This window comes from Pseudocercospora fijiensis (genome assembly GCF_000340215.1).
Source record: "Pseudocercospora fijiensis CIRAD86 unplaced genomic scaffold MYCFIscaffold_19, whole genome shotgun sequence".
NCBI lineage: Eukaryota > Fungi > Ascomycota > Dothideomycetes > Mycosphaerellales > Mycosphaerellaceae > Pseudocercospora > Pseudocercospora fijiensis.
Window position 1 is genome coordinate 87404 of NW_006921550.1, and position 26924 is coordinate 114327.

General features: G+C 46.6%; 8 protein-coding genes across 8 annotated transcripts; 4 read left to right on the forward strand and 4 right to left on the reverse strand.

Annotated features, from left to right (window-relative positions):
- Positions 1 to 47: 47 nt before the first annotated feature.
- On the forward strand, positions 48 to 1234 carry MYCFIDRAFT_53705 (uncharacterized protein; the record flags this gene model as incomplete). Its single annotated transcript, XM_007934291.1, has 2 exons — positions 48 to 137; positions 210 to 1234. 2 exons carry the CDS (start codon positions 48 to 50, stop codon positions 894 to 896), a joined length of 777 nt encoding a protein of 258 aa, XP_007932482.1. The 3' UTR covers positions 897 to 1234.
- Positions 1235 to 1596: 362 nt separating this feature from the next.
- MYCFIDRAFT_43982 (uncharacterized protein) lies at positions 1597 to 2477 on the forward strand (the record flags this gene model as incomplete). The annotated part of the gene is made up of 3 exons (XM_007934280.1): positions 1597 to 1658; positions 1717 to 2000; positions 2056 to 2477. The coding sequence occupies 3 exons, from the start codon at positions 1597 to 1599 to the stop codon at positions 2475 to 2477; spliced, it is 768 nt and encodes a 255-aa protein (XP_007932471.1).
- Positions 2478 to 2817: 340 nt separating this feature from the next.
- MYCFIDRAFT_180526 (uncharacterized protein) lies at positions 2818 to 4480 on the reverse strand (the record flags this gene model as incomplete). Its single annotated transcript, XM_007934323.1, has 13 exons — positions 2818 to 3020; positions 3055 to 3260; positions 3290 to 3415; positions 3484 to 3509; positions 3545 to 3614; positions 3644 to 3683; positions 3712 to 3960; positions 3982 to 3998; positions 4033 to 4147; positions 4177 to 4339; positions 4364 to 4388; positions 4414 to 4446; positions 4476 to 4480. 13 exons carry the CDS (start codon positions 4478 to 4480, stop codon positions 2818 to 2820), a joined length of 1278 nt encoding a protein of 425 aa, XP_007932514.1.
- Positions 4481 to 6121: 1641 nt separating this feature from the next.
- MYCFIDRAFT_43886 (uncharacterized protein) lies at positions 6122 to 7986 on the forward strand (the record flags this gene model as incomplete). Its single annotated transcript, XM_007934277.1, has 5 exons — positions 6122 to 6260; positions 6312 to 6738; positions 6794 to 7327; positions 7384 to 7790; positions 7847 to 7986. 5 exons carry the CDS (start codon positions 6122 to 6124, stop codon positions 7984 to 7986), a joined length of 1647 nt encoding a protein of 548 aa, XP_007932468.1.
- A 503-nt stretch (positions 7987 to 8489) lies between these two features.
- On the reverse strand, positions 8490 to 9151 carry MYCFIDRAFT_212735 (uncharacterized protein). The gene has a single exon (XM_007934324.1). It carries the CDS (start codon positions 8955 to 8957, stop codon positions 8610 to 8612), a length of 348 nt encoding a protein of 115 aa, XP_007932515.1. The 5' UTR covers positions 8958 to 9151; the 3' UTR covers positions 8490 to 8609.
- Positions 9152 to 9796: 645 nt separating this feature from the next.
- On the forward strand, positions 9797 to 10911 carry MYCFIDRAFT_212736 (uncharacterized protein). Its single transcript, XM_007934325.1, has one exon. The coding sequence runs from the start codon at positions 9807 to 9809 to the stop codon at positions 10626 to 10628; it is 822 nt and encodes a 273-aa protein (XP_007932516.1). The 5' UTR covers positions 9797 to 9806; the 3' UTR covers positions 10629 to 10911.
- Positions 10912 to 10999: 88 nt separating this feature from the next.
- MYCFIDRAFT_180530 (uncharacterized protein) lies at positions 11000 to 13122 on the reverse strand (the record flags this gene model as incomplete). The annotated part of the gene is made up of 7 exons (XM_007934326.1): positions 11000 to 11307; positions 11331 to 12731; positions 12760 to 12787; positions 12828 to 12875; positions 12913 to 12989; positions 13030 to 13072; positions 13108 to 13122. The coding sequence occupies 7 exons, from the start codon at positions 13120 to 13122 to the stop codon at positions 11000 to 11002; spliced, it is 1920 nt and encodes a 639-aa protein (XP_007932517.1).
- Positions 13123 to 13953: 831 nt separating this feature from the next.
- Positions 13954 to 14479, reverse strand: MYCFIDRAFT_200877 (uncharacterized protein; the record flags this gene model as incomplete). Its single annotated transcript, XM_007934327.1, has 3 exons — positions 13954 to 14124; positions 14178 to 14259; positions 14349 to 14479. 3 exons carry the CDS (start codon positions 14477 to 14479, stop codon positions 13954 to 13956), a joined length of 384 nt encoding a protein of 127 aa, XP_007932518.1.
- Between the last annotated feature and the right edge of the window lie 12445 nt (positions 14480 to 26924).

Consider the following 26924-nt stretch of genomic DNA (forward strand, 5'->3'; position numbering starts at 1 on the left):
GGGCAAAAATCTTCTGCCGCGGCTGCAGAGCAATGTCAGGCGAAGAGATGCGAATTGATCCCGCTCGCGCGAATGCCCTGGTGGAGAACATTAGCCATGTCGTGCAACGGATAGATTCTGCGCGAGGGAGTCGCAAGGTACGTAGCACAGCGCATATAAGGAAAACAAGACAAAATGCAGAGTGGATATGATGGCTGATGGGAAGCCAGGTTCGTTTGATTGCAGTCTCGAAATTGAAACCCGCGACAGACATCCTTGCACTCCACCAATCCGCCGTAAAACAAGAACATTTCGGTGAGAATTACTCAGACGAGCTGACCGAAAAGGCTGGGATCCTGCCTCGGTCGGTGAAATGGCACATGATAGGCGGACTGCAGACAAACAAGTGCAAAAAGCTTGCGTCTCAAGTCCCTAATCTCTACTGCGTGAGCAGCGTAGACACGTCAAAGAAGGCGGATGAGTTGGAGAAAGGGAGGAAGACTTTGGTGGAGCAGGCGAAAGAGACTTTGTCTGAAAAGTTGAGGGTTCTGGTTCAGGTCAACACTTCTGGGGAAGAGAGTAAGAGCGGAGTAGAACCGTGCGAGGCAGCGACGCTGTGCAGACATGTGAGAGAAAAGTGTCCTAGTCTGCAGCTTGCGGGCTTGATGACCATTGGAGCGATTGCGAGGAGTCGGGAGGCTTCCAGTCCTGATGGTGTGAATGAGGATTTTTTCACGCTGCGAGAAACGCGGGATAAGGTTGCGAAGGAGCTAGGCATTGAACGGTCGGAACTGGAGCTGAGTATGGGAATGAGTCAAGATTTTGAGGCTGCCATCTCGGCTGGGAGCGATGAAGTGCGCGTTGGGACGACTATTTTTGGTGAGCGACCTGCAAAGAAAGATGCCAAGATATTGTGAGCGACAAGTCTTTGCTGCGGCGGAGCATGGTGAGACGCGGCAAGATTGACAGATGGCATGGCGGCCACATGCTCACAAGCTAATAATGCAATCAGCGCTGTGAGCATAGGGTCTCGCATAAGCATAAATGTAGAAGAATGGCTGAGTCAGGAGCCATACCGGTCGACTGGTTTGCATGGAAGATTGCCACCAATAGACGGCGTCTCAGCGACTGTCTGACAAGGCCTGCTACCTGCTCAAGGCCCGAACCTAGACCGTCATGATCGCTTCTGCTTACTTATTATTACCTGTTGCAGACATAAGATCTTGAGCTATAGCCGGAATGCAATTTGTTTGCCAACATGCTTTTCTAAACTTCCTTCGCTTGCTACTGGAGCCAATCCTTATGCCTGCCTCGAAACCAACTCCTGTCGAGGCCCTCAAGCCCCGCCGAGTGGCTGTCGACCACACAACGCCGTCTATAGTCGTCCTTAATGTGCCATTAACCTCGGACAAGTTCTCCATTACATCAATACTCATATAGAATCAATCCATTATGGCTGCTATTTGCGTGCTGGGATTTCGGTAAAAAGTTGACCCATTTCCAGGACCCACGCTCGCCAATGAGATTGCTGACTCCGCACTCTCTCAATCGACATCATCTGGACCACTGGCTGCGGCCGCTGCGCACGAAATACAGCCATTGTACATCCGAGTAAATATGCCTGCCATCGACAATGAAATCTCGGGGAAGTTGGCCTTAGTCACAGGCGCCTCAGGCGGGTAGGCATCATTCATCATTCCCTGTCGTAGCAGGACAAGCACGCTCATTGCTTGACAGAATAGGAGCTGCCTGTGCGCGTGATTTGTTCGCGAACGGAGCAAACTTGGCACTTACTTACTCCTCGAATAAAACCTCGGTCGAAACTTTGGTCCATGAGCTCTCTCAGAAGGATGGCTCGAGAAAGATCACCCCTCACCAGGCTGATATGGCATCGGACGCCGATCTAAAGCGGTTATACGACGAAATCAAGTCTGCTCATGGGAAAGGCCCGGATATCCTCATTGCGAATGCGGGATATGGAAAGCGAACGTCAAATATTCTCGACATTGAGATTGAAGAATGTCAGTGCTCCAGTGTCTCGGAAGTCGGGATTGTGCGCTGACTTTTCAAACATAGGGGACTATACGATCAATGTCAACCTGCGGGCGAGCTTTATTCTTACAAAACTCGCCGTGGCGCATATGATTGAGCAGAAATGGGGCCGTATTATCTACATCTCAAGTATCGCGGCTGGGGGCACGTCGATCAATGGATGCCATTATTCAGCTTCGAAGGCTGGAGTCCAAGGTTTGTCAAAGAATTTGGCAATCAAGTTGGGCAAGGATGGTATCACTTGTAACGATGTTGCTCCCGCCATGATCACCGGCACTGGGATGATTCCTGACGAGGAGTTCTTGAAAGGCACGCCTGGGGATGTAAAGAACATTCCCGTGGGCCGCGCAGGTACGACACAGGAGTGTGCCAATGTTGTGACGATGCTATGTCGGACTGGATACATCACAGGGCAGAGCATTTTACTCTCTGGCGGCCTCAAGTAGGACGTGGTGGCATGCGCGACCATCGATCTGGGCCATTCAGGAATCTCGTGACACCACGCAGAGCTCCGCTATTGGTCTGAACTCACGGTCATTGGCCCGAGAAATTGGGTTGAAACACAAGGCACGACTTCGGCGACGTCTGCGGAAGCTTGATGCCCAGTTTAGCAGGCGGAAGCCAGAAAGAGGCATTCTCGAGTCAGGTCAGGCTAATGCCAAAGCCTTTAGATCGTCCCTGGCTCAAGGTTAACAAATCTACGAACAAACTATAGGTATTACTTCATGACTCCCTTGACATTGAAGGAGTCTGTAGGGGCAGCATATATCGAAAGTGGCCCAACAATCACTCGGGTAGAGCGGTGAGCAAAATTGGAAGTATTTCGTGCTCTGTAAAGTTCCAGATCGAACTTGATGCACCAAAACACCATGTCGCTCCCGTCCAGAATGTGTGCCGTTGGCCTTGGAGTCTGTTGAGCTGCTGACAGAACCCAGACTTGATGGGCTGTGAGCCAAAGAATTTCCCATCCCACCATAGATTAGCTATACCTGGTGTGCCAGATTGTCCAACTTGAACCTCCACCGATGATGGCAACATGCGATCTAGAGTCTCGGAGTACCAATGGCAAGTCAAAGCGGAAGATGTCAGGAGCAGCGTCGGTGCTCGCATTGCCCAAGAATGAGTTGTGTGGTCGAAAGGTAAACGATAGCAAGACTTCGTGCCAGCTGGGATCTGTACAGGAGGGGTTCACTATCAAAATTTCCAGGGCACGTCGATTATTGCACTTTCTCACGATGAAGTCACTCGGCGGCCGCACGCTGGTATGCCTGGTTGTCTCCAACTTGGAGGATCAAAAGATGTAACCCTCGTTGAGTTAGAGAGAAAGGCAAGAGAAGGGGAGTAAGTAGGTCGCGCCAAGGAATGGACGCGGTGGCCAGTGCGCCTCACATGACATCAAAACATACCTTACTATTTTATTGAATCTCCTGTACCTTCTTCAACTAGCAAGACGCAAGACAGTTTTCACGACAAATCTTCTCATAGACATTCAGAAGGTTTTTTTCGATGCCACAGCAACATTACGAGGCGCTGCTGGCCGCGGTCGGGCCGTGAAACGACGAATTCCAGCTCGAAGCGCGTTGCTGTGCGAGCAAAAGGCCCCATACGCCACGGAAGCTCGAGAAGGGGCATAGGCGTTGCAACCACAAGGGCTGAGCGCGCGCAATATTATTAATGGACTCCATGGTGCGCACTCGTCGGAGACGGTAGGAAGTAGGGTCACAGTGGAAGGGGTGGAGAACAGCACACCCTCCGGCCTTTGAGACTTGAGCAGTCCCACGAGCGACCAAGGAGAAGTCTTACATCGGATTTCAAGGATTTGCCAATGCTCCTGGGCTGGGGCAGTACAGTAGCAAATTGGAATTGCTAGGCTGCTCCCGGAAGCCTTCGCGCTACGCTCTGTACTCCATTCACGCGGACCGTTCGGTGCTGGAGAAATGCATCACGCACTCCAAGGCTGCGAAAGTCTGCCTCATCCGCATCGGAAGCGTCTTGTCCCACGGAGCGGCAGGGAACAGGCAAGACAAATTAATTGTCTTGGCAGCAGCGGAAGTCGGTATCACCGAGTTATGCGGAGCACTGTAGCAACAAGTTACGGAGACCAGGAATGCTCCGCCTCAACAAACACCCCAAACACGCCTGCACTCCCGTGATAGGTGCCTGGTGCGCACAGGTTCACGGCATGCTCCCACACGCTTGGTGTTGTTCGGCTACTACAGTAGCTCAGCGAGTCGCGAGGCTGAGAAACTCTGCTTGGCCCCTGGTTACTGCGCGTCTCTGTACAGTCTGTACACGATACGTCAGCATTCTATTGCTCCATGCTGATGCTGACATTGTGAACGGGCGCTTCTGTGTTCCTGCATCCGTTGAAACTCAAAGCACTGGCGACGCTTGCGTCCTTGCTTCAGGACATCTCTTTTGACTTTGTCAAATCATCACTTCACCGCATTTGCCAGACAAATAACCACAGGCCTAGGAATTATGAACGACCATGTTATCATCCTTCTTTGTCTGCTAGGCGCAGGAGCAGCACTACTCGTGGGCTATGCTGTCTTCAGATACTTCATGCCCAGCGGTGGCCGCAACGACGTCGAACGTTCTGGTCCTGACGGAATGACACAAGTCCAGTACATGCGCACAGTGCGGCTTCGCAACCAGGAGCAATTGCAAGCGATGTATGCACCTCGACAGCCTAAGAGGCCGATATACACCCACGAAGAGTACAATCACCGCGCGAGCGATGCGACAAGCGACTTCTACTGAATTCCAAAACGCTCACGTCGAAGAGCGCCGAAGAGCTTCCGAACTCGTGCGGTGGCCCAGTGGGATCCCTACAAGTCATATGCTCAGCGACACAACCAGCACCCGCGAGACCTGGCAACCAGCACCTTTCAAGACGCATTATCCTGGGATGACACAACGCACTCTAGGATGCTGCACGAGCTAGCGCACAACTTAACGCGAGCACTCCCAAGCAGACGCGATCCGAGTTGTGATGAAAAGGTATTCTGGCATGCGTCCGAAGACATAGACAGTCGCTAAGGTTCCGAATCGGGCTGCTCGATTCTGCGCTCCAACTAGATCTACTTTCGAAAGACGCCATGATTCCAATATGGCTCCCCGACTTTAGATCTTTGGTTCAATGATTGTCGTCCTTCAATAGCGAAATGGTCGATACTAATGCTGCTGTTAATCACACTGAGGTCCCCTTGTCCCTGGTCTGGCTTGAGATGAAGTTGAGGCTGTGCGCTTCCACCGACGGCAAGCTCTTGCTACGGTGATCAGGACTGCCTTGTTCTAGCACAGACAGTTGAATATATTCAGCGATCTCTGGATCGGTGCTAGGCTCAGACAAGAATATGCCGACAAGAAGGTTTATATCCCCGCCAAAGCTGGTTCGCGGACAAGACCACGGGATCTTCAAGCACTCCTTCGAAATACGCACCCAACCATTCTGCGACTGTGGCTGCCACCAAGATGCGGCTCTCTGACTAACATCGAAATGCGGAGTTGTTCTTGTAAAGGCCAAGCTGCAGAGTGTGCATAGCTCTCTACCCTCGGAAAGAGATGATGACGCAGATGCAGCAATAAAATCTTAGAACGTAAAAGCATTATCACTGCAATGGACTCCTATCCGTCTCACATCTGCTCCTATCGTGTTGTCCATCGCAGATGCAGGCATCTCTAGCTTCATTTACAGGTATTAGGGTTAGCGAACGACCGAACTCGTCAGCATGTCTCCCGCCAAAAAGGACCTTTCACCTCTGTGGCTCACGCCTGAAGAGCATGAACCCATAGAACCTTTGCAATTGACAGAAGACCCCCATAGCCAGGTCGAGCAGATGAGCTCACACCACTTCTACCATTTCTATCTCAGCAAGATCACAATGGCAGAAAGAAGCACAGGCAAAGCAGAACTTCCATTGGCTCCGGCGTTGGTCTTTCTAGAACAGCACTTCGAACCGAAGAATTCTCTTCGGCCACTGAAGATGAATTCGGCGAGATGTTGACCAGAAACCGTTCAAGACTGAATTCCTATCCAGTAATGCAAGAGCCAGAAGCGATCAAAACAAGAGACGAAGGAGATGATATGGTAATATACGTCGAAGACCGTGGCACGACCGAAGCAGACGAACAAGGAGAACAGACGACCGCAAAAGATCCAGATTCAACGTACATGCACGTAGGCCCAGCAAGATTCTGGTTCGTGTTCTCGACAGTCTTACTTGGTACGCAACGCATCGCACACCTAACACCCATACTCAGCTAATCCTCCACAGGCTACTTCGTCGCCTGCTTCGACATCAACCTCATAGCGTCCATCCATCCAGTCATAACCTCGTATTTCCAAGCCTCGAAGCAAGCCTCCTGGCTCACAACAGCTTTCATGATCACAAATACCGGTTTCCAACCCCTCTGGGGAAGACTCAGCGATACCATAGGCCGAAAATCTGTGTACTTGATCGTGTTGAGTATCTTCGCGTTGACAAACTTATGGTGCGGGCTCGCGAATTCGATTGGATCTTTCATTGCCGCACGAGCAGTTTGTGGTGTTGGGGCTGGAGGACTTATGAGTATGGGGTTGGTCGTTACTAATGATTTGGTGAAGGTTGAGTATCGGGGGACTTTTGTTAGTTACATCAATGTGGCTTTTGAGGTAGGGGCTGCTTGTGGTGCAGCGTTTGGTGGTGTTATCAGTGATTCGATGTGAGTGGGGATCCAACAAGGCTGGTGTCGATGTCTTACTGATCGTATCTCTCAGCGGCTGGAGATGGACCTTCGGCATCCAAGTTCCGATCCTCGTCGTGTGCGGAATAGCTGGCTTCTTCACGATTCCCAATGGGCTCGGACCGATGCTCATACGGAAGGCTGTCAACAAGCAAGGCCAGAATGCTAGTTGGATGGCAGTCAAGAACTTTGATAGTCTCGGGTTGTCCTGCCTCGTTTTCGCCGTGGCCTTCTTCATTCTGTTCTTCAATCTTGGAGGCAACGAACTACCTTGGAACCATCCTATCATTATTGTATGCATTGTTCTTGCAGTGCTCCTATCTGGAATCGTAGCTTGTGTCGAACGCCGTGCCAAACAGCCTATCATGCCGCTTCATCTTCTAATCACTCATCCGTATGCGAATTTGACGTTCGCGAACTTTCTGGCTGGTGTAGCAAGCAACACAGTTCTCTTCAACGTACCGCTCTGGTTCCAAGCGGTTGAGCTAAGCACGCCATCGGCATCTGGACAGAGGCTTGCGGCGCCAGCTATCGGAGGCTCCATTGCAGGTGTTGCTACAGGCTATGTGTTAGTTACTGTTTCGCAATCTCTAACCCGATAAATACTGACGCCTTCCAAAACAGCATCACCGTGACTCGCCGCCTCAAAGTCATGCTCATCATCGGATCAATCGTTTACCTCGCCGGAAGCATAGCACTATACTTCATCGATCGAAGAATGTCCGAAGTCGCAAAGATCGCTCTAATTACTCCCACGCCTCTTTCTCAAGGCTTCATCTATCCCGGCAGCATGATGGCCGCTTTCGCCACATCACCACAAGAAGAGCAGGGTGTCATCACGACCACACTCTCACTGTGGAGAAATTTGGGAATCGTGGTCGGTGTTTCGATCAGCAGTCTGGTGTTCCAGAACGTGCTGAACCTGCGTCTGGATCAGCTTGTGCATGGACCGCAGGCACAATACTACATTGAGGTCGCACGTAACAGTGTGAGAGCTGTGACTGAGATCCCACAGCCGTACCAAGGTCAAGGTGAGTCTGAGACCATGTTTATTTATGCATCCACTGCTTGCTGAGTTTGGCTCTAGTACGAGACGCTTATGCACAAGCGCTGAAGCTCAGCTTCGTCACTGCCATTGTGGCCTCTGCATTGCTCCTGATCATCATGGTGCCTATGAAATTGCCGAGAATGCAAAAAGGCGGTGGTGGAAATGTAGCAGCCGAGTGATGTCTTCACTCCCACTCCCATCTCGCTCGACCATCACACTGATTGTACGACTTACCGCATTTTTCACCCCTGCGACTGCTGCAGATGGCGAGTTTGGTCCGTACCTTTTTCTACAGAACTGTAGGAATGCGTTCTGAGCCTGTTGGCGTTATGCTGATGAGTCTCGCCACTCTGCAGGGTAAGTTTCAGTTGGTGAGAACTCCTGTAGGAAGCGGGAAAGGCATGCCTAACCTCGACGTTGGTATTTCGGTTGGTTCACGCGAAAGTCGCGAAAGTGCTGATTTGCCAGCGGCTATCTTACTAGCGGAGAAGTGGCTAGAATAGCACCAAATGGATTGCGCTTGTCTTTCAATGATGGAACGAGTGGACCAAGCTGTTTGGTGTCGCCAGCTGCAATGAAGAGCAGTAGGTAATATACAGCTCTTATAGCCATCAGCTAGTCGGCGTCTGTACTTTGCCCAAGCTCCTCGAATATAAGGATGCGAAGACAAAATGGAACGAACTGCACTCAGAGTTCATGTATTCGTACTTTTCGATACAGTACAGCATAATCCGCTACAATCAGGCCTCCAGGGCCCATCATCTCCGATTCCATCTTCCCAGGCTCCTCTTCATAATTTTTTTTACCGTAATCTGCAGTTCAAATGCGTGATGCCATCTTGCTTCCTGCCACCCCGCTTGCGTGTGCGTTCCTGATCCTCATTTTTGTCGCTCATCATCATTTCCATCAAGGTCTCCACCAGTTCGTTGTCCTTCTCGTACTCGAGTCGCCAAGAGCGCACTCTATGCATCCAGCGACACATGAAGATGAGGTACCCGACTGGTAGTACTCCATCCAGATCATCCTCGAGCTCGAGACGATAGCTTCGGCGCCGGCTGTTGGTAGCACCGGTGAGGAAGACCTGAGCTCCGTCCTCGAGGCTAATGGTCAAGGTTCCAGAGTTGTCGCGGAGGATGGCGTGGAAGTGCATTTGAATGGCAGCCGTCTCGTCATACTTGGTTGGACAAAGTCCGATTCTGCCGTTTCCAGAGTAGAGAGGACCTCGTCCATCGTGGTTGTGAGGTCGTTATTGGCGAATTGACATGCGTTGCAGAATTTCACATTAGTAGCATCCTTGTTCTTGCCTTGGAAAGCTGAAACTCACCTGATGGAAAAAAAGAGTGAAGCGCCGTCCTCACAAGAGTAATCGGAATCGAATGATACCCTCCTCTCCACCACCCGAAGGTAGAAAGAGACTCAGATACGCCGCGTATTGCACTAAAGTGTTCTCGCAAGACACAATCTTCGCACTAGCTCCCATAGCCAACGAGCACAGCGCATATGCCCTGACTCGCGGCTGAGATTTCTGATGCCAAATGCAGCCATGAGTGTCATGGTAGGCCCTCACGGGCAGATGCCAGAGCCGCGCAAACTTCCGTGAGAGGATTGTCGGATAGCGTGCAAGGTGAAGATTACTCCGAATTTCTCATTTGCCAATGTGGACAGCGTACGTGCGTACGAGTCGGTTTGTGAGCAAAGAAACGCGGCATTCGTAAGGACGGCGCTTGAAGAAGAAAAGGAAGAGAGTGAGTCAAAGTCGAAGAATTGAAGTAGTCGCTCGCCAAGCCGCGCGACGGCAGCAGCCGCACAGCCTTGTTGCCTGAGTCGACGTCAGATCGGTCCGATCACTGTCAACCACCACCTTCACTTTGTCTTGTTTCACCTCACCTGAGCCTGACAGTCTCCTATCCTTCATCTCTCCTTGTCGGCATCACAACTTCGCAGTCGCCAGCCAAGGCTTTTGCTCAGGCGAACAACTACTACCGACCACTCGCTCGTTATGGCTACGAAAGCCGCTCACAAGCGCCTGACCCGAGAGTATGCCACTATATCCAAATCTCCTCCGCAGTACATCACCGCCCACCCATCAGAGTCCAACATCCTGGAATGGCATTACATTCTGACTGGACCACCGGACACTCCATACGAAGGTGGGCAGTACTGGGGAACATTAGTCTTTCCGCCAGACTACCCATTCGCTCCACCTGCTATTCGCATGCACACGCCTTCCGGACGCTTTAGATGTTCAGAGAGACTCTGTCTTAGCATATCAGATTTCCATCCCAAAAGCTTCAATCCGGCCTGGGAAGTCAGCACCATTCTGCTAGGAGTGCTGTCTTTCATGACGAGCGAGGAAATGACGACTGGCTCGATAAGCGCTTCTGCGGCGGAGAGGAAGGCGTTCGCTGCGCGGACACGGTGGTGGAATTCTACTGGTGGTGGAAGCACGAGCCGGACGCTTGGTGGATCAGTACCGGCGCATCAGCGTACTGGCTTTGGAGCAATCAAGGCAGGCGACGGCGGGAAGAGATTCAGAGAGCAGTGGCCGGAATTGGATGCGGAGAATTGGAAGTGGATGGAGCAAGAGAAGGTTGACCCGCAGACTGGAAAGAGGGCGGATGAGAAGCCGCCTGCAGAGACGGCGGGAGAAGGTGTACGGCAGGGGAGAAAGGGCAAGGCGGAAGCCGCGCTCGATGCCGCGACCGCTGCTAGACGCAACCAGCAGAGTTGGCTCTCCAAGAACAAGTATTACTTGATTGGAGGTGCGCTCTTCATGTATGTGATGGTTGCGAGATTGCTGAAAGACCAGCGAGAACTCTAAATGTTGCTCATGATACCCATGTGTTGCATTTCAGCGAGGCGTTTGTGGATTTGTAGATGTGGGTTGCATGGCTAAACTCGGCTTTTTATGCCGCTGGACGCGAAATGATCGCTACGGAATTACAAGAACGATGATGTTGTCAGTCAAGATCAGACTGTGGAGCACTACCAAACTCGCTTCCGATTCCCTACTTTTATCAAGGCATGAACTTGTGGTACGTGGAGAAATCTCCGAAGCTGACTATGAACGCATACTACGAAAACATACCGTGGAAGCTGAAATGAAAGCTACGGTCCTGTTGTGATTACAATATTACAATGATAGAACGATCAAGACACCATACATTTGAGCGGTGGTCATGGCCAGCAGAATCACCACTCCGTACCATCTATGGACTCCTTAAGTCTCCTCCCGAAATCCTGAATTGGCAACTCCGCAATCTTACTCGTCGCCAACTTTCCCTCATGTCCAGTAGCCGCGATCAGATTGAGCATAGCCTTCAAATTCTCAACCAAAGCTTCCATAATCTCCTTATCAACCACACCATCTCGCCAAGCAAGACTAATACCGAGCTGATGATGCACGACCTCAGCCGGTTCATCGCCACTGCTATCACTCGCAGTCGAGTAAGCAGAATCCGTATCAAAGGTCTTGCTTTGCAGGACTTCGCAACCAACCACTACGGATCGTTAGCATCAAAACGCACTCGGAGGAGAAAATCCAACGACTCACCATCGCAATAAATGAAATTCCCCCAAGGCATAGGTCTCTGAGACCACCAAATCCCCTTCAAGCTCTCCCTCAACCCATCCTCCCATTCCCCAGTCTTAATGAGTCCCGTATTGGAAAGCTGAAACGAGTTCGTATAAGGACTATCCGCTTTGCCCTCGGCATCTAAAGTCAAATTCTGAGTCCTCGAGCAGTACCTCTCATATGCGGTCGGCGGGTCGGCGAAGATCCAGTTTCCCAATTTCTTTGGTTTGGGGCTGGGGTAGAAAGGGATCCACTCTGTGAAACGATCGAGGTCGAGTTCGTAGAAGACACGCAGGAGGCCTGCAGAGGTTCTTGCTATGAAACGGCCGGTAGGAGAATGTATCCAGGTGTGGTAGTTGCGGAAGAGGTCGGTTACTGTGAAGTCGGGTTTCGCGCCGTCAAGGTCCGAGGCGGGGAAGGAGAATGGGGCTATGATAATGTAGTTTCCTGTTGTGGTTGGATGGCCTAACTCGCTGGAGCGGACTGAAATGGGCGTTTGGGTTTTGAATTGAAGGTTTGACGGGAGAGTTTTGTCGTGTTCTTTGATTGCAGTATAGAGCGAATAAGCCACGGCGCCGTGGAGGATGGAGTTGACTGAACCAGCTCCAGAGATCTTGCTGAAGGCCTTTATGCCACCTCCTAGCCAGCCTGGGTGATTTGAGTCGCCTTCTAGGACGATACGTTTGACGCCGGACTCGAATGGTCGTTTCGAAACGGTCACAGGCCAAGTTGGTGGTGGTGGGGGATACGCATTGAGAAATGAAGGCAGGTATGAAGCTGCGCTCTGCAGCCAGCTATCTCTCAGCCAATGCCATGGAAGAGGAAGATCGATCGTGTCCTCGATTCGAGGCGGGAACTGGCCGACTGGTGTACTCCTCTCTATACTCTCGTTGATTTGTGGACGGCGCAGAAGTTGTCGCAGCAATTCGCAGATGCCTAAGCCATCATTGATGACATGCCAGCACGAGAGGGCGACGTAGCAAATTGGCTCTTTTGAAGACTGATTCTCGTAGAATGCCACTCGCCAAAGAGGCCCTTGCTCAGGATCTAACTCAGTATTGTTCCTGTGGTGTTCATGGTTAAAGATGTGCTCCAGTGATGTTGCAGACTGGATCTCCTGGTCGACTATGTGGTTGGCCGTGATGTGTTTCGCGGCTGCAAAGCGCGGGTCCCGAGTAGCTCTGTCAACTACCACAGCGCTGAGCAATGGGAATGTTCTTAGAAGGATCGGTGTGTTCCTCTTGATGATCTGGATCGGTGTTTCGGCAGATCCGGCGAAGGACGCAACCACAACAACTGCATCCGGGCCGGCGCAATGCGAGCTCGCCAGGCAGTATCGGTCATAAAGTACTGAGAGCAACGCCATGCTGAATTTCACGAAAGATCGGATTCGGCACGAGGAAGTGCTGCAGTTGGAGTTGAAAGTTGTACGACAAGATATAGAACGTCTTGGGTAGCCAGGAGAGGAGTTTTCATGGTTTGATCCCTGTTGCTCTATGGCAACACATCCGCAATTAACCAGCGACAAGACCCAATGTTCACGCCAGTGAATTTCGGTGTCCGTGGAGATTATTCCAGCAATGTTTGACGCATTCCGTGCGGACGATGCTCAAGAGTGCGGCGGCACAGCATCTCTCCTGGGCCTTACGTGCAGGCCAGCCATGTCCCTTCAGTCCTGCTCGCCTTGCTGTCTTGTCTTGTTTGAGCATGTTTGTGATTCGAGGACCAATGCCAATCTCATCAAGCTAGGGCGGCTGAACGATAGCGAGGAGGTAGCTCGCCTTTCTGTTGACGTCCATGTCTCTGGAGTGAGGCTGAAGGCCGGCATGGTACAGCGTCTTGTGACATGACTCGCATCGGAGTGAAAGTACAGCGTCTCTACACTTCGGAGTGAAAAAGACTTGGGCCGGACCGCTGAATAACAGGTGACTATTCGCTGTAATCCTTGCTTCTCAGGGAGTTGGTGAATACCCACTTTCACTCCGAAGTGTTCAGACGCTGTAAACACTAGCGACCCGTAAAATTGAGCTTTCTAATAATTCGTTGCGAATCACGAAATCCAGGAATCGGAAATTATTAGGTTGACGGTGAAAGACGATGTGTACCAGGCTGTCGGATCATCCTTGTACAGTATCTGCAGAAGACAGCAGGGATCTTGATTGGCGTAACTACAGCATCAAATACTCACCGAGGACGATTTCCGGCGGAATACAGTCGATGGCTGCTCTTGTCTCAGAGACACCGTTTCGCGAATCTTTCCCAGGATATTAGTCATTATTCAGCAGTGTTGCTATAGGTGTGGACTGGCTGACTCACTCACTCGACTCTACTAACGCGGATGAAGTTTGGCTCCTGTAAGAAAGTCACACGTCCAGTAGTCAGCGCAAAGGTCAGGTAGCCCGCATCGCTGGAAAATGTGGCTGCATCTGCGAGTGTTCGGAGAATGCTTGTAGGCCTTCAATAGGCAAGGCATGAATTGCCCGAGATTTTCATTGGCTTTCGCATATCCTTACTTATTCATTCAGCTCATAGCGCGATTCCGGACGCGATCTCTGATGCCGCTGCGCTAGCTCTACGCTTTCTTGACATCAATCTTCTTGCGGTCAAGGTCAAACCCGCCAACAGTCTTGGTGAATGCCAGTTGTGGTGGCTTGGCCATGATGCCATCCTTGTCACATGCAGCAATAAGTGCCTGAAAATGCTCCGTCTTTGTGTGCTTGCCAGCGTTGGCCATAGTCGTGTACTTCACACAATCAGCAGACTAAGACAACCCTGAGAAGGATGTGATTGACTCACTGTCTCGAACATGTACAGAGCAGGCTCCTCGACATTGATTTGCTGCGTCATGACATATCGTGTTGTCCATTCTTCCTCTTTGCTGTGGACATTATTGATCACAGTCTCCATCACCTCTTTGAGCTATCTCATTTCAATGAGTGGTGCTTTGTTGGCAGACTGTCCTCATACCTGTTCCATCTTGCCCGGAGCCGGATAGAGGATGGCAAAGATGTGTGTCTCTGCTTGTGGTCAGGAACACAAGTCAAGCGAAATGGGGATTCCAAAAACGGACCTTCTGGGTTACTCTGGACGGACGACATGATTGCGGTTCAGGTGGGATTTGAAAATGCCAGATACGTAGACGGGCGAAGTTGCAGATATATCCCGTTCAATGCAGCTCCTGCTCCTGCTGCATGGGGGAGTGACGCCCACCGATCGCGGTACCAGACGGGGAGAGGGAGCTCCAAGAACTCCCATTGCTAGCAGTGTTGATCTCTGAACTTTAATGCCTACACGAAGCCGCGTCGGCTTAGCAAGCGCAGTCCGCGACATGTGAATTTTCGTATTGCAAGTTGCTGATGCCAGCCATGGCAGTATCGTCAAGGTAGAGGGCGTAGGAAGCTTTCATGTCTCTCGTGCGTCGACTACTAGCCGCATTTGCTACCAGAAGGCTCTAGCAAATGAGCTTGAGCGTGCTATCTGGCGGTGAATAGGAGTTTGGTATCACGCTCAGCGTCTATGACGAAGGCCGTAGCGCCTCAAGCCATGCAAGTATTCTCTGCACTTGGACCAAATCTGCTAACTTAGGTATCTCCCTGGCCCCCAATTGGCTGTCTTTGATATCTCTTGCGGCAAGTCTCAATTTGCCCTCGGATTCCTCTCCGGCTGCTCGAAGATCATTGAAGATTGTGAAAGACCAAACTACAGCTAGGTCAAGATTTCAAGGAGGTGACCATGGTCGTCTATGTTTCGCGCGTAAGGTGTATGCAGTCTATCTCCGGTTCAGACCCTTGCTGACTGAGCGCAAGGAAGTGTGGTAGGTGTGGGTCTTCTGCCTGCCTTCCACTACTATGCTCCTTCCACTACTACTACTACTACTACCAATCTATATCGGACTACTACGCGACCGGACCTACACCACTACACTAACCTCCTTGCGCTAGCAAGGGTCTAAGGACAAATGTACTAAATCTATAGTATTATCCTTATAAAAATAAAAGATTACTAACTAGCGTAGAATACTATAATTTGATGCATATATGTTGTAGCCCTGCCATTTCTGAGTCATTCTATATATATAATATTCAAATGCGACGTATAGTTATAAAGAAAACAAGCAATCCTTACTACGGGTAGATATATATATACGACGGATTATTATAGAGCGCTGCTACCTAATATCTAATATAGGAAATACACACATCTATAACTAGGAGGTTGTAGACCGGCTAATCCTAAGTACTGTTTATATAAGCTATATATCGAGAAAATGTATGCCTACTATCTGCTAGCTCTTAAGCGGAGCTAAGCTAGGTACTCGAAATAAGACCTTTAGATCTCGACAAGTAACAACTCGGAGGTTCTAGAATAGCCAATTCTTAATCACTTTGATATAAGCTGTGTTTATATAGAGCGTAGTATTATTATATTATATCTAAGTAGCGGAGGTTATTTAGCTAGCTCGAGGCTAGCACTAAAAGCTAGTACTAAAAGCTAGCACTAAAAGCTAGTACTAGTATATTGTCCACTAATATTCTCGGTTATACACTAAGCTATAGAAGATCCTACGTATAGGCGGCCTTCTGTAGTCGGCCTTCTATAGAAGGCTTCCTATAGTCGACTTCCTATAGGCTATCGTTTACCGAGCTTAGACAAGCAAGCTCCTAAAATATAGTCTTGTTCGGCTTCGGATGCGGGTTAAGGCAGACTTACTCTATGTGTCGTATATCGTATATCTATTAGGGCTAAAGAGGCTATACGTAATTAGCATATAACTAGGCTAGGTAAAGCTAGGGTCTTAGTGCCTTAGGTAGGGCTTAGCGCTTAGTAATAGGCTAACTTGCCTGCCTTCCTCCCTCTTCTCCTAGCTCCTTATCGAATACTACCTATACCTACTACTACCCTATCTACCTGCTAATATACCCTTCTTATATATTATTCGATCTACCCTTTAAGGGCAGTAGCTAGATAGTCCTTATTTTAAGCTTTTAGCGGTATAGCTACGAATAAGACTAATCTAACTATATTGCGCCCGAAGAACGGGACCTATACGTACTATTCTATCGAAACAACCGTACTAATTATCGAGCAAGGCCTTCTATACGGCCTATTATACTAAGTTAATCGCACTAAGCCGATATCTACTAATTCCGCTATATCCGTATCTTAGGGGCCGTTAATACATTATTAGTGTTACCCCCTATTATAATAGCCGGTTTATTACAAAACAACAACCGTGCTACCGCTAGTAGCGCTAGCAATAACAACACTAGTGGTATAGTGCCTACTAAAGTGCCTACTAAAGCATCTACTAAAGTGCCTCCTACTAAAGAGCCTACCGGAGAGCCTACTAAAGAACCTGTAATTCTAGGTAACGACCTAGAATTGTCTGTCGACGACATTCTTAATAATATTGTTAACCGTCGATATAGCTAACTAGCCTTTAGTCCCTAACTAGTAGCGAGACTTTAAGGAGCTACTTAAAACAGGCTTACTGCCTTGCGCTAAGAACAACAGCTAAAGGATAATCTCCTCGAAATTCGTCGCCTATAGGAAGCCCTAATAACTAATACTAAGCCGATAATAGGGCCTTCCTTACTATCGGTCCTAATTTAAAAGAAGGATACTAAGCTTAAGGACTATACCGTGTTTAATAGCTCTAGCCGGAAGCAGTACAACGACTACATTCGTAACTATAAGCTTAACTAGCGCAACGTACTAAGAGCGCTACTAGACGACTATTCCTTAGTTGTATACGCTATACAGTATATTAATAGCGACCTAAAGCGTATATAGGATAACTATTTTAACTCCCTTAATAACTAGACTACTATTTAGTAGCAGACCTATAAAACTATTATGCTAGACACCCTTAGAAACCCTATACTAAGGCAATAACACGCTTAGGACTAGTACCTTCGAGCTAAACAAAAGACTAATTAATCGGCTCGTTTATTCGAGGCCTACTTAAAGACTCTCGAGGACGACCTTCTAGCTAAGACTAATTCTATATAGATCTCGGAAATACGCCTAAAACTTAGATAGGAACTTATCCTCGAATTGGACTGTCGCCGTGTGTTCGAATAAGCTAACCTAATACGTATTCAATTTATAGTCGAAGTAGAAATAGCCGAACGAGCTGTCTAGCTCTAATAACGACTAGAATCGAGGATCCGACTAGCTAGTACTAACCGTAGCAACCGTAGCCGCGGAGGAAACCAAGGTTCCTACTAAGACAATAATACTAATAATAGGAATAGTAACGATCGTAGAAGAGGCCGTAGCTAGCGGCTATATAGAGGAGGCCGTAATAGGGGCCGTAGAAGGGGCTCGTATCCTTATAACGCTAACCGATTAACTAATAACAATAGCTACGGCAGTCTACTAACCGGATTGAAGTGCTTTAATTGTAATAGCACTAGCTATCTACTAGGCTAATGCGACAAACCTAAGGACTAGGCCCGAATTGACCGTGCTTCCGCTAAATACCGAAAGCACCTCTTAGCGGCTAACGCTACCCCTATAGGCCAACCTTCGAAAAAAGAATAAGCGCCGCACTAACTGTTAGCCTTGTGCGGCGTAAGACTATCGATATTGTGCTAGCTATTATACGTACCTATCTTATATCTAGGCGCGATACTAACTATAAGGCAAAGGTTATACTAGACCCTAGAAATTTAGTTAGCGCCCTTATTAGCTATCGCCTAGCTAAGCAATTAGACGTTCGGCAATTGCCTAGGACTAACCTGCTAACCCTTACTTAGTTTAATAACGCTCGGCACTTGACCTATAGGGCCTACTATATTCCTATAGTTCTAAAAGACGACCTCGGAAATAAACGCCTACTAAACTTTACTACCTACGCGGTAGACATAGACAGCCTCCTATCCGACATTGTTATTAGCAACCCTATTCTTAAGTACTATGCTATAGTTATAGACTTAGGCAGTTAATAATAGCGATTTAGAATCGCTAGAAAAGAGGACATTAAATATATCGATATTAGCGAGTGTCCTAATAATATTAGGGTCCTATTTATTAGCAACCTAATACCTGCCTTAGCTAATCCGATAGCTAATCTTCTCGGTAGAGATAACGATGAACCTATACCCCCTAATAGCATAGACCCTAATTAGCTCTCCCGTATACTAGTGCCTATTCGAGAAACCTATATTAATATATTTAAACACTACTTAGCATCGACATTGCCTATATTCAAAGAGACGGACTATAAGATTAATATTATAGAGGGCAAAGAGGTTCCTTTTAGCCCCCTCTATAACCTTAGTAAGCGAGAGCTTGCTATATTGCGTAAGTACCTAGAGGAAAACCTAGCTAATAGCCGCATTCGGTATAGTAATAGCCCTGCTAGTGCACTAATCCTGTTTGTTCTAAAGAAGGATAGTAGCCTACGGTTATACGTTAATTACCGTAGACTTAACGCTATTACTATTAAAGACCGCTGTCTACTCCCGCTTATTAATAAGACCCTCGACCGCCTTTCTAGTGCCTACTACTACACTATATTAGACATTAAGGACGCCTATTACCGCATCCGTATTCGTAAGGGCGATAAATAGAAGACAGCCTTCCGTACTCGCTATAGCTATTTCGAGTACTTAGTTATGCTATTTAGGCTAGCTAATGCCCCTATAACATTCTAGTCCTATATTAATCGGGCCCTTTCGAGCCTATTAGACTACCTTTGTGTAGTTTACCTAGATAACATCCTAGTTTATATACACTTACCTAATATTGCGGAGTACTAGGCTATAGTCCGTAAGGTACTCGATCGCCTACGAGCCTATAGACTATATTGCAAGCCTTCTAAATGCACCTTCGCTACTAAGGAGGTAGCCTTCCTTAGTTTTATCGTATTAACTAATAGTGTTAAGGCTGATCCTAATCGGATTAAAACAATTACTAAATAGCCTGTTCCTACGTCTATTAAGGAGCTTTAATCGTTCCTCGGCTTCGCTAATTTCTACCGCCGCTTTATTAAGGGCTATTTACGGTATATAATGCCCCTAACTAAGCTTACTAAAACCAAGGCCAACCCGTCTAGAGAATTCAAATAGACTAATAAGATACAAGCCGCTTTTAACGGTCTAAAGAAGCGATTTACTAAAGTCCCCTTGTTATACTATTTTGTACTAAGCAAGCAGATCCGTATTAAGACTAACGCTTTACAGTTCGCTATATCGGCTATTATGTTATAGCAATCAGATAAGGACTATTACTAGCACCTAATTGCCTTCTTTTTACGAAAGATAATCGATATAGAGCGTCGCTACGAGACCTACGAGTAAGAGCTCCTAGCTATTGTCGAGGCCTTTAAGTATTAGAGGCACTATCTCGATAGTATATAGCACACTATTTAGGTCTATACAGACTATAACAACCTCCGTAGCATTACTAAGGTTACTAGGGTTATAGGTCGACAGGCTAGATAGGCCGTCTACCTCGCTAGGTTTGATTTTAATATATTATATCGGCTAGGCGTAAGCAACCCTGCTAATAGCCTATCGAGGCGACCTAATTACGATAGCGAGACTTAATACATTAATTCTTTGTTTCTAACCCTATAGCATAAGATTGCTATAGCCCGTATTATTAATAAGCAAGCGTAGGATAAGCGGACTTCCGGACCCCGCAGCGGTAATAAACACTATAGCGGAGTTATCGTTCTTCTAGTACGCGTTAGAAAGGACGTAGATCGCTCGAGCTATAATAACTCGATTAAAGACATTGCTATCTATAGTAATAGCCTATATAGCGATAGCACTATAGAAGAGGTTATAGTAGTTCCGGCTGCTAGTACTATTAGAAGCATATAATGCGTACCTCGTTCGATAGTATAGGTGCTATTAAATAACCTTGCAAATAGGGATAGTTAATCGTTTATAGATAAGCTATTACGTACTTAGTAGAGGGACGCCTTTGCTATTAACCGTATTAATAGGCTTGTAAGTAGGCGAACGACTCGATCTAGTAAGAGTAATTAGTCGATCGACGACAAAGGTTACTTAAAGTTTAAGGGTAGATACTATGTCCCCGCTAAACAATCGATTAGACAAGAGCTTTTAAAGAGGCACTATAATAGTAAGCTCGCTAGTTACTATAGTATAGAGAGGTCGCACGAGCTACTATCGCGTATATACTACTAGCTAAATAGTAAGCGGCATATAAAGGAGTATATATAGACCTATATAGTATACTAGCGAGTTAAAGCACCGAAGCACTTACCGTTCGGCGAGTTATCTTCGCTCCCGGTTCTAAAGAAGCTATTTACTAAGCTAATAATAGACTTTATTATAGGCCTTCCTCCTACTAAGCGTAGGGGCAGCAAGGATATATATAATACTATCCTTATTATAGTAGATCGATTTACTAAAGGCGCTCGATACATCCCGGCGCGTAAGGATTAGACTGCTATTAATATAGTAGAGGCGCTATAGACTAACATCTTCTATACCTATTAGGGAACCCCTAAGGGGATCGTGTCCGATCGTAGATTGACACTAATATCTTACTATTAAAGCGAGATTTGCTTGTAGCTAAGACTGAAGCATCGGCTATTAACAGCCTTCTATCTATAGACTAACGGTTAAATAGAGAGGCAAAATGCTACCCTATAGCAGTACCTACGTAGCTACATTAATAAAAACCCCGAGGATTAGGTCAATCTCCTATAGCCTACGGAATTCGTATACAATAATAGCGTACACTTATCTACTAAGGTTTCACTATATATAGCTATAATAGGCTAGAATACTGCTATGCTATAAGACCTATTATCGCTCGAGGCCGAGCGTAAGGAAAGGGAAGCGCGTTAAGTACTAGAGACACTAGCAGCTCTTAAGAGGGTTTAAAAGATGCGAGAAATTCACGCTAAGATAGCTAACAAACTAGCAAAGGCCTAGGCCTATTAGAAGGCCTACTATAACAAACACTATACGCTAATAACCTTTAAGTAAGGCGATATAGTTATACTAAGCACGAAGAACCTCCGCATCCGTAAACACCTATTACCTAATAGCAAAACAAGGCCTAAGCTCGCACTAAGATATATTAGCCTATTCCGCATTCGAGAAGTTAAGGGCTCCTCCGTATAGGCCTACTAGTTATAGCTTCTACCTTATTACACTATCTATAACACCTTCTATATCTCCCTCCTTAAACTATACTACTAGCGCGAAGGCGATAAAGCGCCTGCTAAGTTAGAAGAAGTCTTAGCTAATAGTAAAGAACTGTAGTTTATAGAACGTATCCTAAAGCATTAGACTAGGAAAAGCAAGAAGGAGTACCTATTAAGATAGCAAGGCTATTCTCCTAAATAGGACTTATAGGAAGCTAAAGGTTCCTTTAAGGACATAACCGAGTTGTTAGACGAGTATTAGACTAGCGTAAAGAACAAGAAGAAGGCTAAAAGCTTATAATATTACTATTAAGGCCTAGGATTAATGCTACCCCTAGGGTGCTATTAGCTAACTAATTAGAGGCAAGCAATTGTTAGCAACAAAGGATAATAAGACTATACTACTATAGTGGATGCGCACCGAGCGTTAACAAACGCGTTATAACTGTTAACTAATCGCCTGCTCTTTTAAGGAATCTACCTCTTTACTAGCATATCCTATAAGACCCTCCTCTTAGCGCCTCTCTTGTTTCTACGTCCTATCGGGGCCCTAAGGCCTAGGCGGTCGATAGAGGCAGCGCGCGCGCGTAGGCGAATAATGTTAGTAATAATAATAATAACGACGGCGCGGCTAGCGCGGCTATATTAGTAATAGTGTTACGGAGTGTGTTACTATTTAAGAAAGGAAGGATATAGCTATATTAGTAACGGTATTGCCGAGTTGTTATTAGTTAAAGAAGGAAATTAGAAGTAAGGTAAAGTTAGCGCTAAGATAGCTAGCGCCGCTATTATTAGCATTACTTGCTATTATTACTACGCCTATAGATATAACCTTACCTATACTACGAGCCTAAGGCACCTTTAATTAAAACTTTAATTAAAACTTTAAGGCTAAGTTAAAATATTAAGGCTTAAAAGGATTGAGTAGCTTAATAGATCGACTAACTAAGGGCAAAACTATAGAGCTAAGCTAGCCGGGGTCGATCTTGCGGATAATAGGTTACTCCTCGATCTTTCCGACCCTTCAAGCGAGGCGAACCTCTACTACTGCACTTATAATAGCCTTTACCTATAGAAACTAGACGAGCTGTGTTTTTTTTTAAAAAGATAAGATAAGATTAACACTTGAAGGCTACTAAACCTAGCTAATTAGGGCTAGCGAAACTACGAATAATAAGAACAATAACCCTCGGAAGCGGACGAACCCTCGGAAGCGGACGAACCCTCGGAAGCGGACATTACTAGGTCTTTTAAGAGTAGACGCAAAGAACTCGATACGATATTACTTAGAACGGAGGCAGTACTGCAATACCTCGTACGTCTACCTATTATAGTAGGGAAGACGCGCTTATTATAATTAGTCGAAGGCCTTTAATTCTTATAGATATATATTACTTTATAGTTTATTATATATAGAGATAGCGCAGTTAGAGTTATATATTGTATTGTTTAGAGGTAAGGTTTGATATAGTTATATAATTAGGTAGTTAAGTGTTTAATTTAGCGCAGGCTAAGCAGCTTATTAGACTTGCTAAGTTAGCGGCAATAGAGGTCGTAGAATATAGATAGGCTACGAGGGCGCGGCCTTTAGAAGGGAAGCGTGTATTAGGGCTAAAGAGGCTATACGTAATTAGCATATAACTAGGCCAGGTAAAGCTAGGGTCTTAGTGCCTTAGGTAGGGCTTAGCGCTTAGCAATAGGCTAACTTGCCTACCTTCCTCCCTCTCCTCCTAGCTCCTTATCGAATACTACCTATACCTACTACTACCCTATCTACCTACTAATATACCCTTCTTATAGTATCGTGTGTCGTATGTCGCTATTAGTAATTTAAAAAAAGGCCTCGTTTATACGCTCTTTATTTAAGTAGGCCTAAAGGCAATAGGGCTTTGCCGTTTTAAGCTATAGGTATAATATCGGGCTGCCGCCCTTCTTCTTCTTCTTCTTCTTCTTCTTCTTCTTCTTCTTCTTCTTCTTCTTCTTCTTCTTCTTCTTCTTCTTCTTCTTCTTCTTCTTCTTCTTCTTCTTCTTCTTCTTCTTCTTCTTCTTCTTCTTCTTCTTCTTCTTCTTCTTCTTCTTCTTCTTCTTCTTCTTGCTCTTAGCTTCTTCCGCCTCGCATCTAGCACTTATATTTAGCACTCGCATTTAGTACTCGTATTTAGCACTCGCATTTAGCACTCGTATTTAGCACTCGTATTTAGTACTCGTATTTAGTACTCGCATTTAGCACTCGCATTTAGCACTCGCATTTAGCACTCGCATTTAGCACTCGCATTTAGTACTCGCGTCTACCGCTAATATATCCGACGTCGACCTACTAGACTCCGACCTACTAGACCTACTAAGTGCGCTTTCTAGCCTGCCGCTAAATCTATACCCGAATAAGTTATCTAAGCTATTATCTAAATTGAACCTAGATTCCGAGGCAGATGCTAGTATATAAGCCGCGCTTAATATAGACTAGCAACGTATCGAGACAGACCGCCGGATAGCTACTAATAAGAAGGCTACTAGCGACGAAAAGGTACGTAGAGCGGCTTTATTCTAGGCGGTCGCTAATAAGGACATATATAAGGCGGAAACATATAAGTAGGAGGATCTTAGCGATAATAATGTTATATTAGAAGAGGCGGAAGAGGCTTCTATCGAAGAAGATAAGGCTATCGATCCGTTTAGTAATATAGAGGAGGATAATAGCGATAAACTCGTAGACGAGGAAAATGCGGAGGATACTAGCGTAGCAGCTCCGCGCCGCTAGACTCGATAACAAACTCGACTTGTAGAAGAAGCTACTACTACTATAGGTCGTCGACGCAGCGGACGTCTCTAGTAAAACCGGACGACTCGAGGCACCTACCGTATTCGTAGTTAGCGTCGTATCCGCGAGCAGAAATATACTAATATCTTCGGAGAGATAAAGCGTACTAAGCTACTACCTAAGCAGTAGATAATAATGTTTAATAGCTATAGCAAGAAGCTAAATAGGACCTATCGCAACTATATCCGCTAGTCTATAGCTACTCTTAAATATAAGTATATCTTCTCGGCTCGAGTTATTCGTAATAAGCTAAAGAAGCTCGTTAGCAAGCGATTCTTTAACTAGTACAATCCGGAAGATTCGATAAAGGATATTAACCTACTAGAGATATATAGTATTATCGAAGAGACTACGCCGACCTAGGTTAATCTTCTACGCAAGCTGCTTCTAAATAAGAAGATTCTAATCGGCAAGGAGGATAGTCTACTATATAAGCAGGATCGCCTCCGTAAGCGTATTGCAGTAATAATACAGATAGCTATCCGCTCGATCTCCCTAAAGAAGGCCTCGATTTTCGGCAAGCAATTCGGACTATACCTAGTTACTAGCGGCGTACTATACTACATTATTAGTGTTATTAATAATATAGGCCTTTCTAGTGCCGCTCGGACGATTCAAGTATTAATACGGAAGATAGAGGCGGTCTAGGATTAGCGTATCGTTATAATAGCTCGAGATAAGCGGAGTTTTACGGTATACGATAACCTCGTAAAGCAGAAGAACCGCTAGGGCGTCTAGAAGCAGGGTAACCGTATAGAGATGCTAAATATAACTACCTCCTATATCGGCATTAACGAGCGTATTCTAGCAGAAGGTTTGACTAAGGATATAATTAATTTAAACTCGGAGCTTAGCTATAAACACATCCTAGAGAACCTTGCCTAGGACGCGAAGAATAGAACCCGGAAGCACCTCTCGTTATACTATATCGACTAGGCTTTAGGTATCGTATTTGGACTAGAGCTAAAGGGTATATTCGAGGGTTACGATTTCGAAGTACGATATTAGTCGACTATTACGGAGAGTGTTAATATAGCGATAGGAATTAGCACTTAGTATATCCGCCTAGGTACTAAAACTAGACCCCGCAGTGGTTCGGTTTCCGAACCACTAAACGTATATAGTTTGGTTTCTTGGCGGCGAACTAGCTCCCTAGTTCCGGTTTGGTTTTTTCGAACTATATAGATTCCTGGTTTGAACTAGAGACTGTATTGGTTTTACTACAAGGACACTCTTATTCGACTGCCGGCTACGATTGCCGGCCATAATAGTAACTCTGTTACATTTACTACGCTCTTTTGCCGTTGCTAGGGCGTGGTTGCCGTTGCTAGGGCGTGGTTTTGCTACAAGGACACTCTTATTCGACTGCCGGCTACGATTGCCGGCTATAATAGTTACTAGGTTGTATTTACTACGCTTTATTACCGTTACTAGGGCGTAGTTGCCGTTGCTAGGGCGTAGTTGCCGTTGCTAGGGCGTAGTTGCTATTGCCGGGGCGTAGTTGCCGTAGTTGCGAAAGCTTACCTATATAACGTTACGTAGGCGGCAACAATTAGGGCTTCGCGACATTCTTACACTTTCAACTTCTTCCTCTATACCTATACCGATAACAACTACTATACGCTGCGCCCCCGCCCCTTTCCCTTACAATAGTAAGAGAGAAGCGCGCCGCGCGCTAAACAGAAGATAGAACTGAAGACCGCGAGTTTGTTTTGCCTAAGCGTCCAACTAAAAAGCGCAAGACTAAAGAGGAGTACTCTACGAAGAAGAATTCCGTACGAGACCGCGAGAGAAAGGACAAGATAGATAAGGATAAAAGAGCTAAGGATAAGAGAAGAAAGGCGCGGAATAAAGCATTCTATCGATAGCTAGCGCCTATAGAAAAAAGTAAAGGTTAGAATAAGAAGACAACCTAAGAGAAGGCTAAGAGGAGGAAAGAATTGCGGCTAGTTTTCGAGCGTAAAGTTCTAGCAGCGTAAGTCAATCTAGCTAGCGGCCGTAGCTAGCAGCTATAGCTAGCAGCTGTAGCTAGCAGCTATGGCCGGCAGCCGTAGCCGGCAGCTGTAGCCGGCATATTTTTCTTTAATACGTTAACTAATAGCATTTAGACCTATAGTCGCTACCTCTATCGATACGACCGATAGTAACGGAGATGTTTAGATAGCCGAGAACAACAATGCTAGAGTTTAGGATGCCGCGACAGAGCTTAATACTGCGAATAAAGGAACTAAAAAAAGCGAGGAGATACTATACGTCGATCTAGTAACAGGTGCAGTCTTAGGGCCTAACGCTATAGACGATAAGCGCTAGGAGTGGATCGAGTATAGTTAAAGAGACGAGATACTAGTAAAGGGCTAAGGCATAAGTCCTATCAATCTAGAAAATCATAGTTAAAGCTACTACGAAAAGCTAGTAAGGATTGGAATCGAGACTAGTCGTCTTTATATCCTCGATATAGAGTAGAAGTTTCTTTATTAGTATTAGAGCGAAGCCTTTACGTCTATAAAGGTAAAGTGGCTTGCGATTAATGCGATCGGGGCTAGGTATCTAGGGACGGCAGAAGTATTACTATAGGAGGAAGGGGTATAGG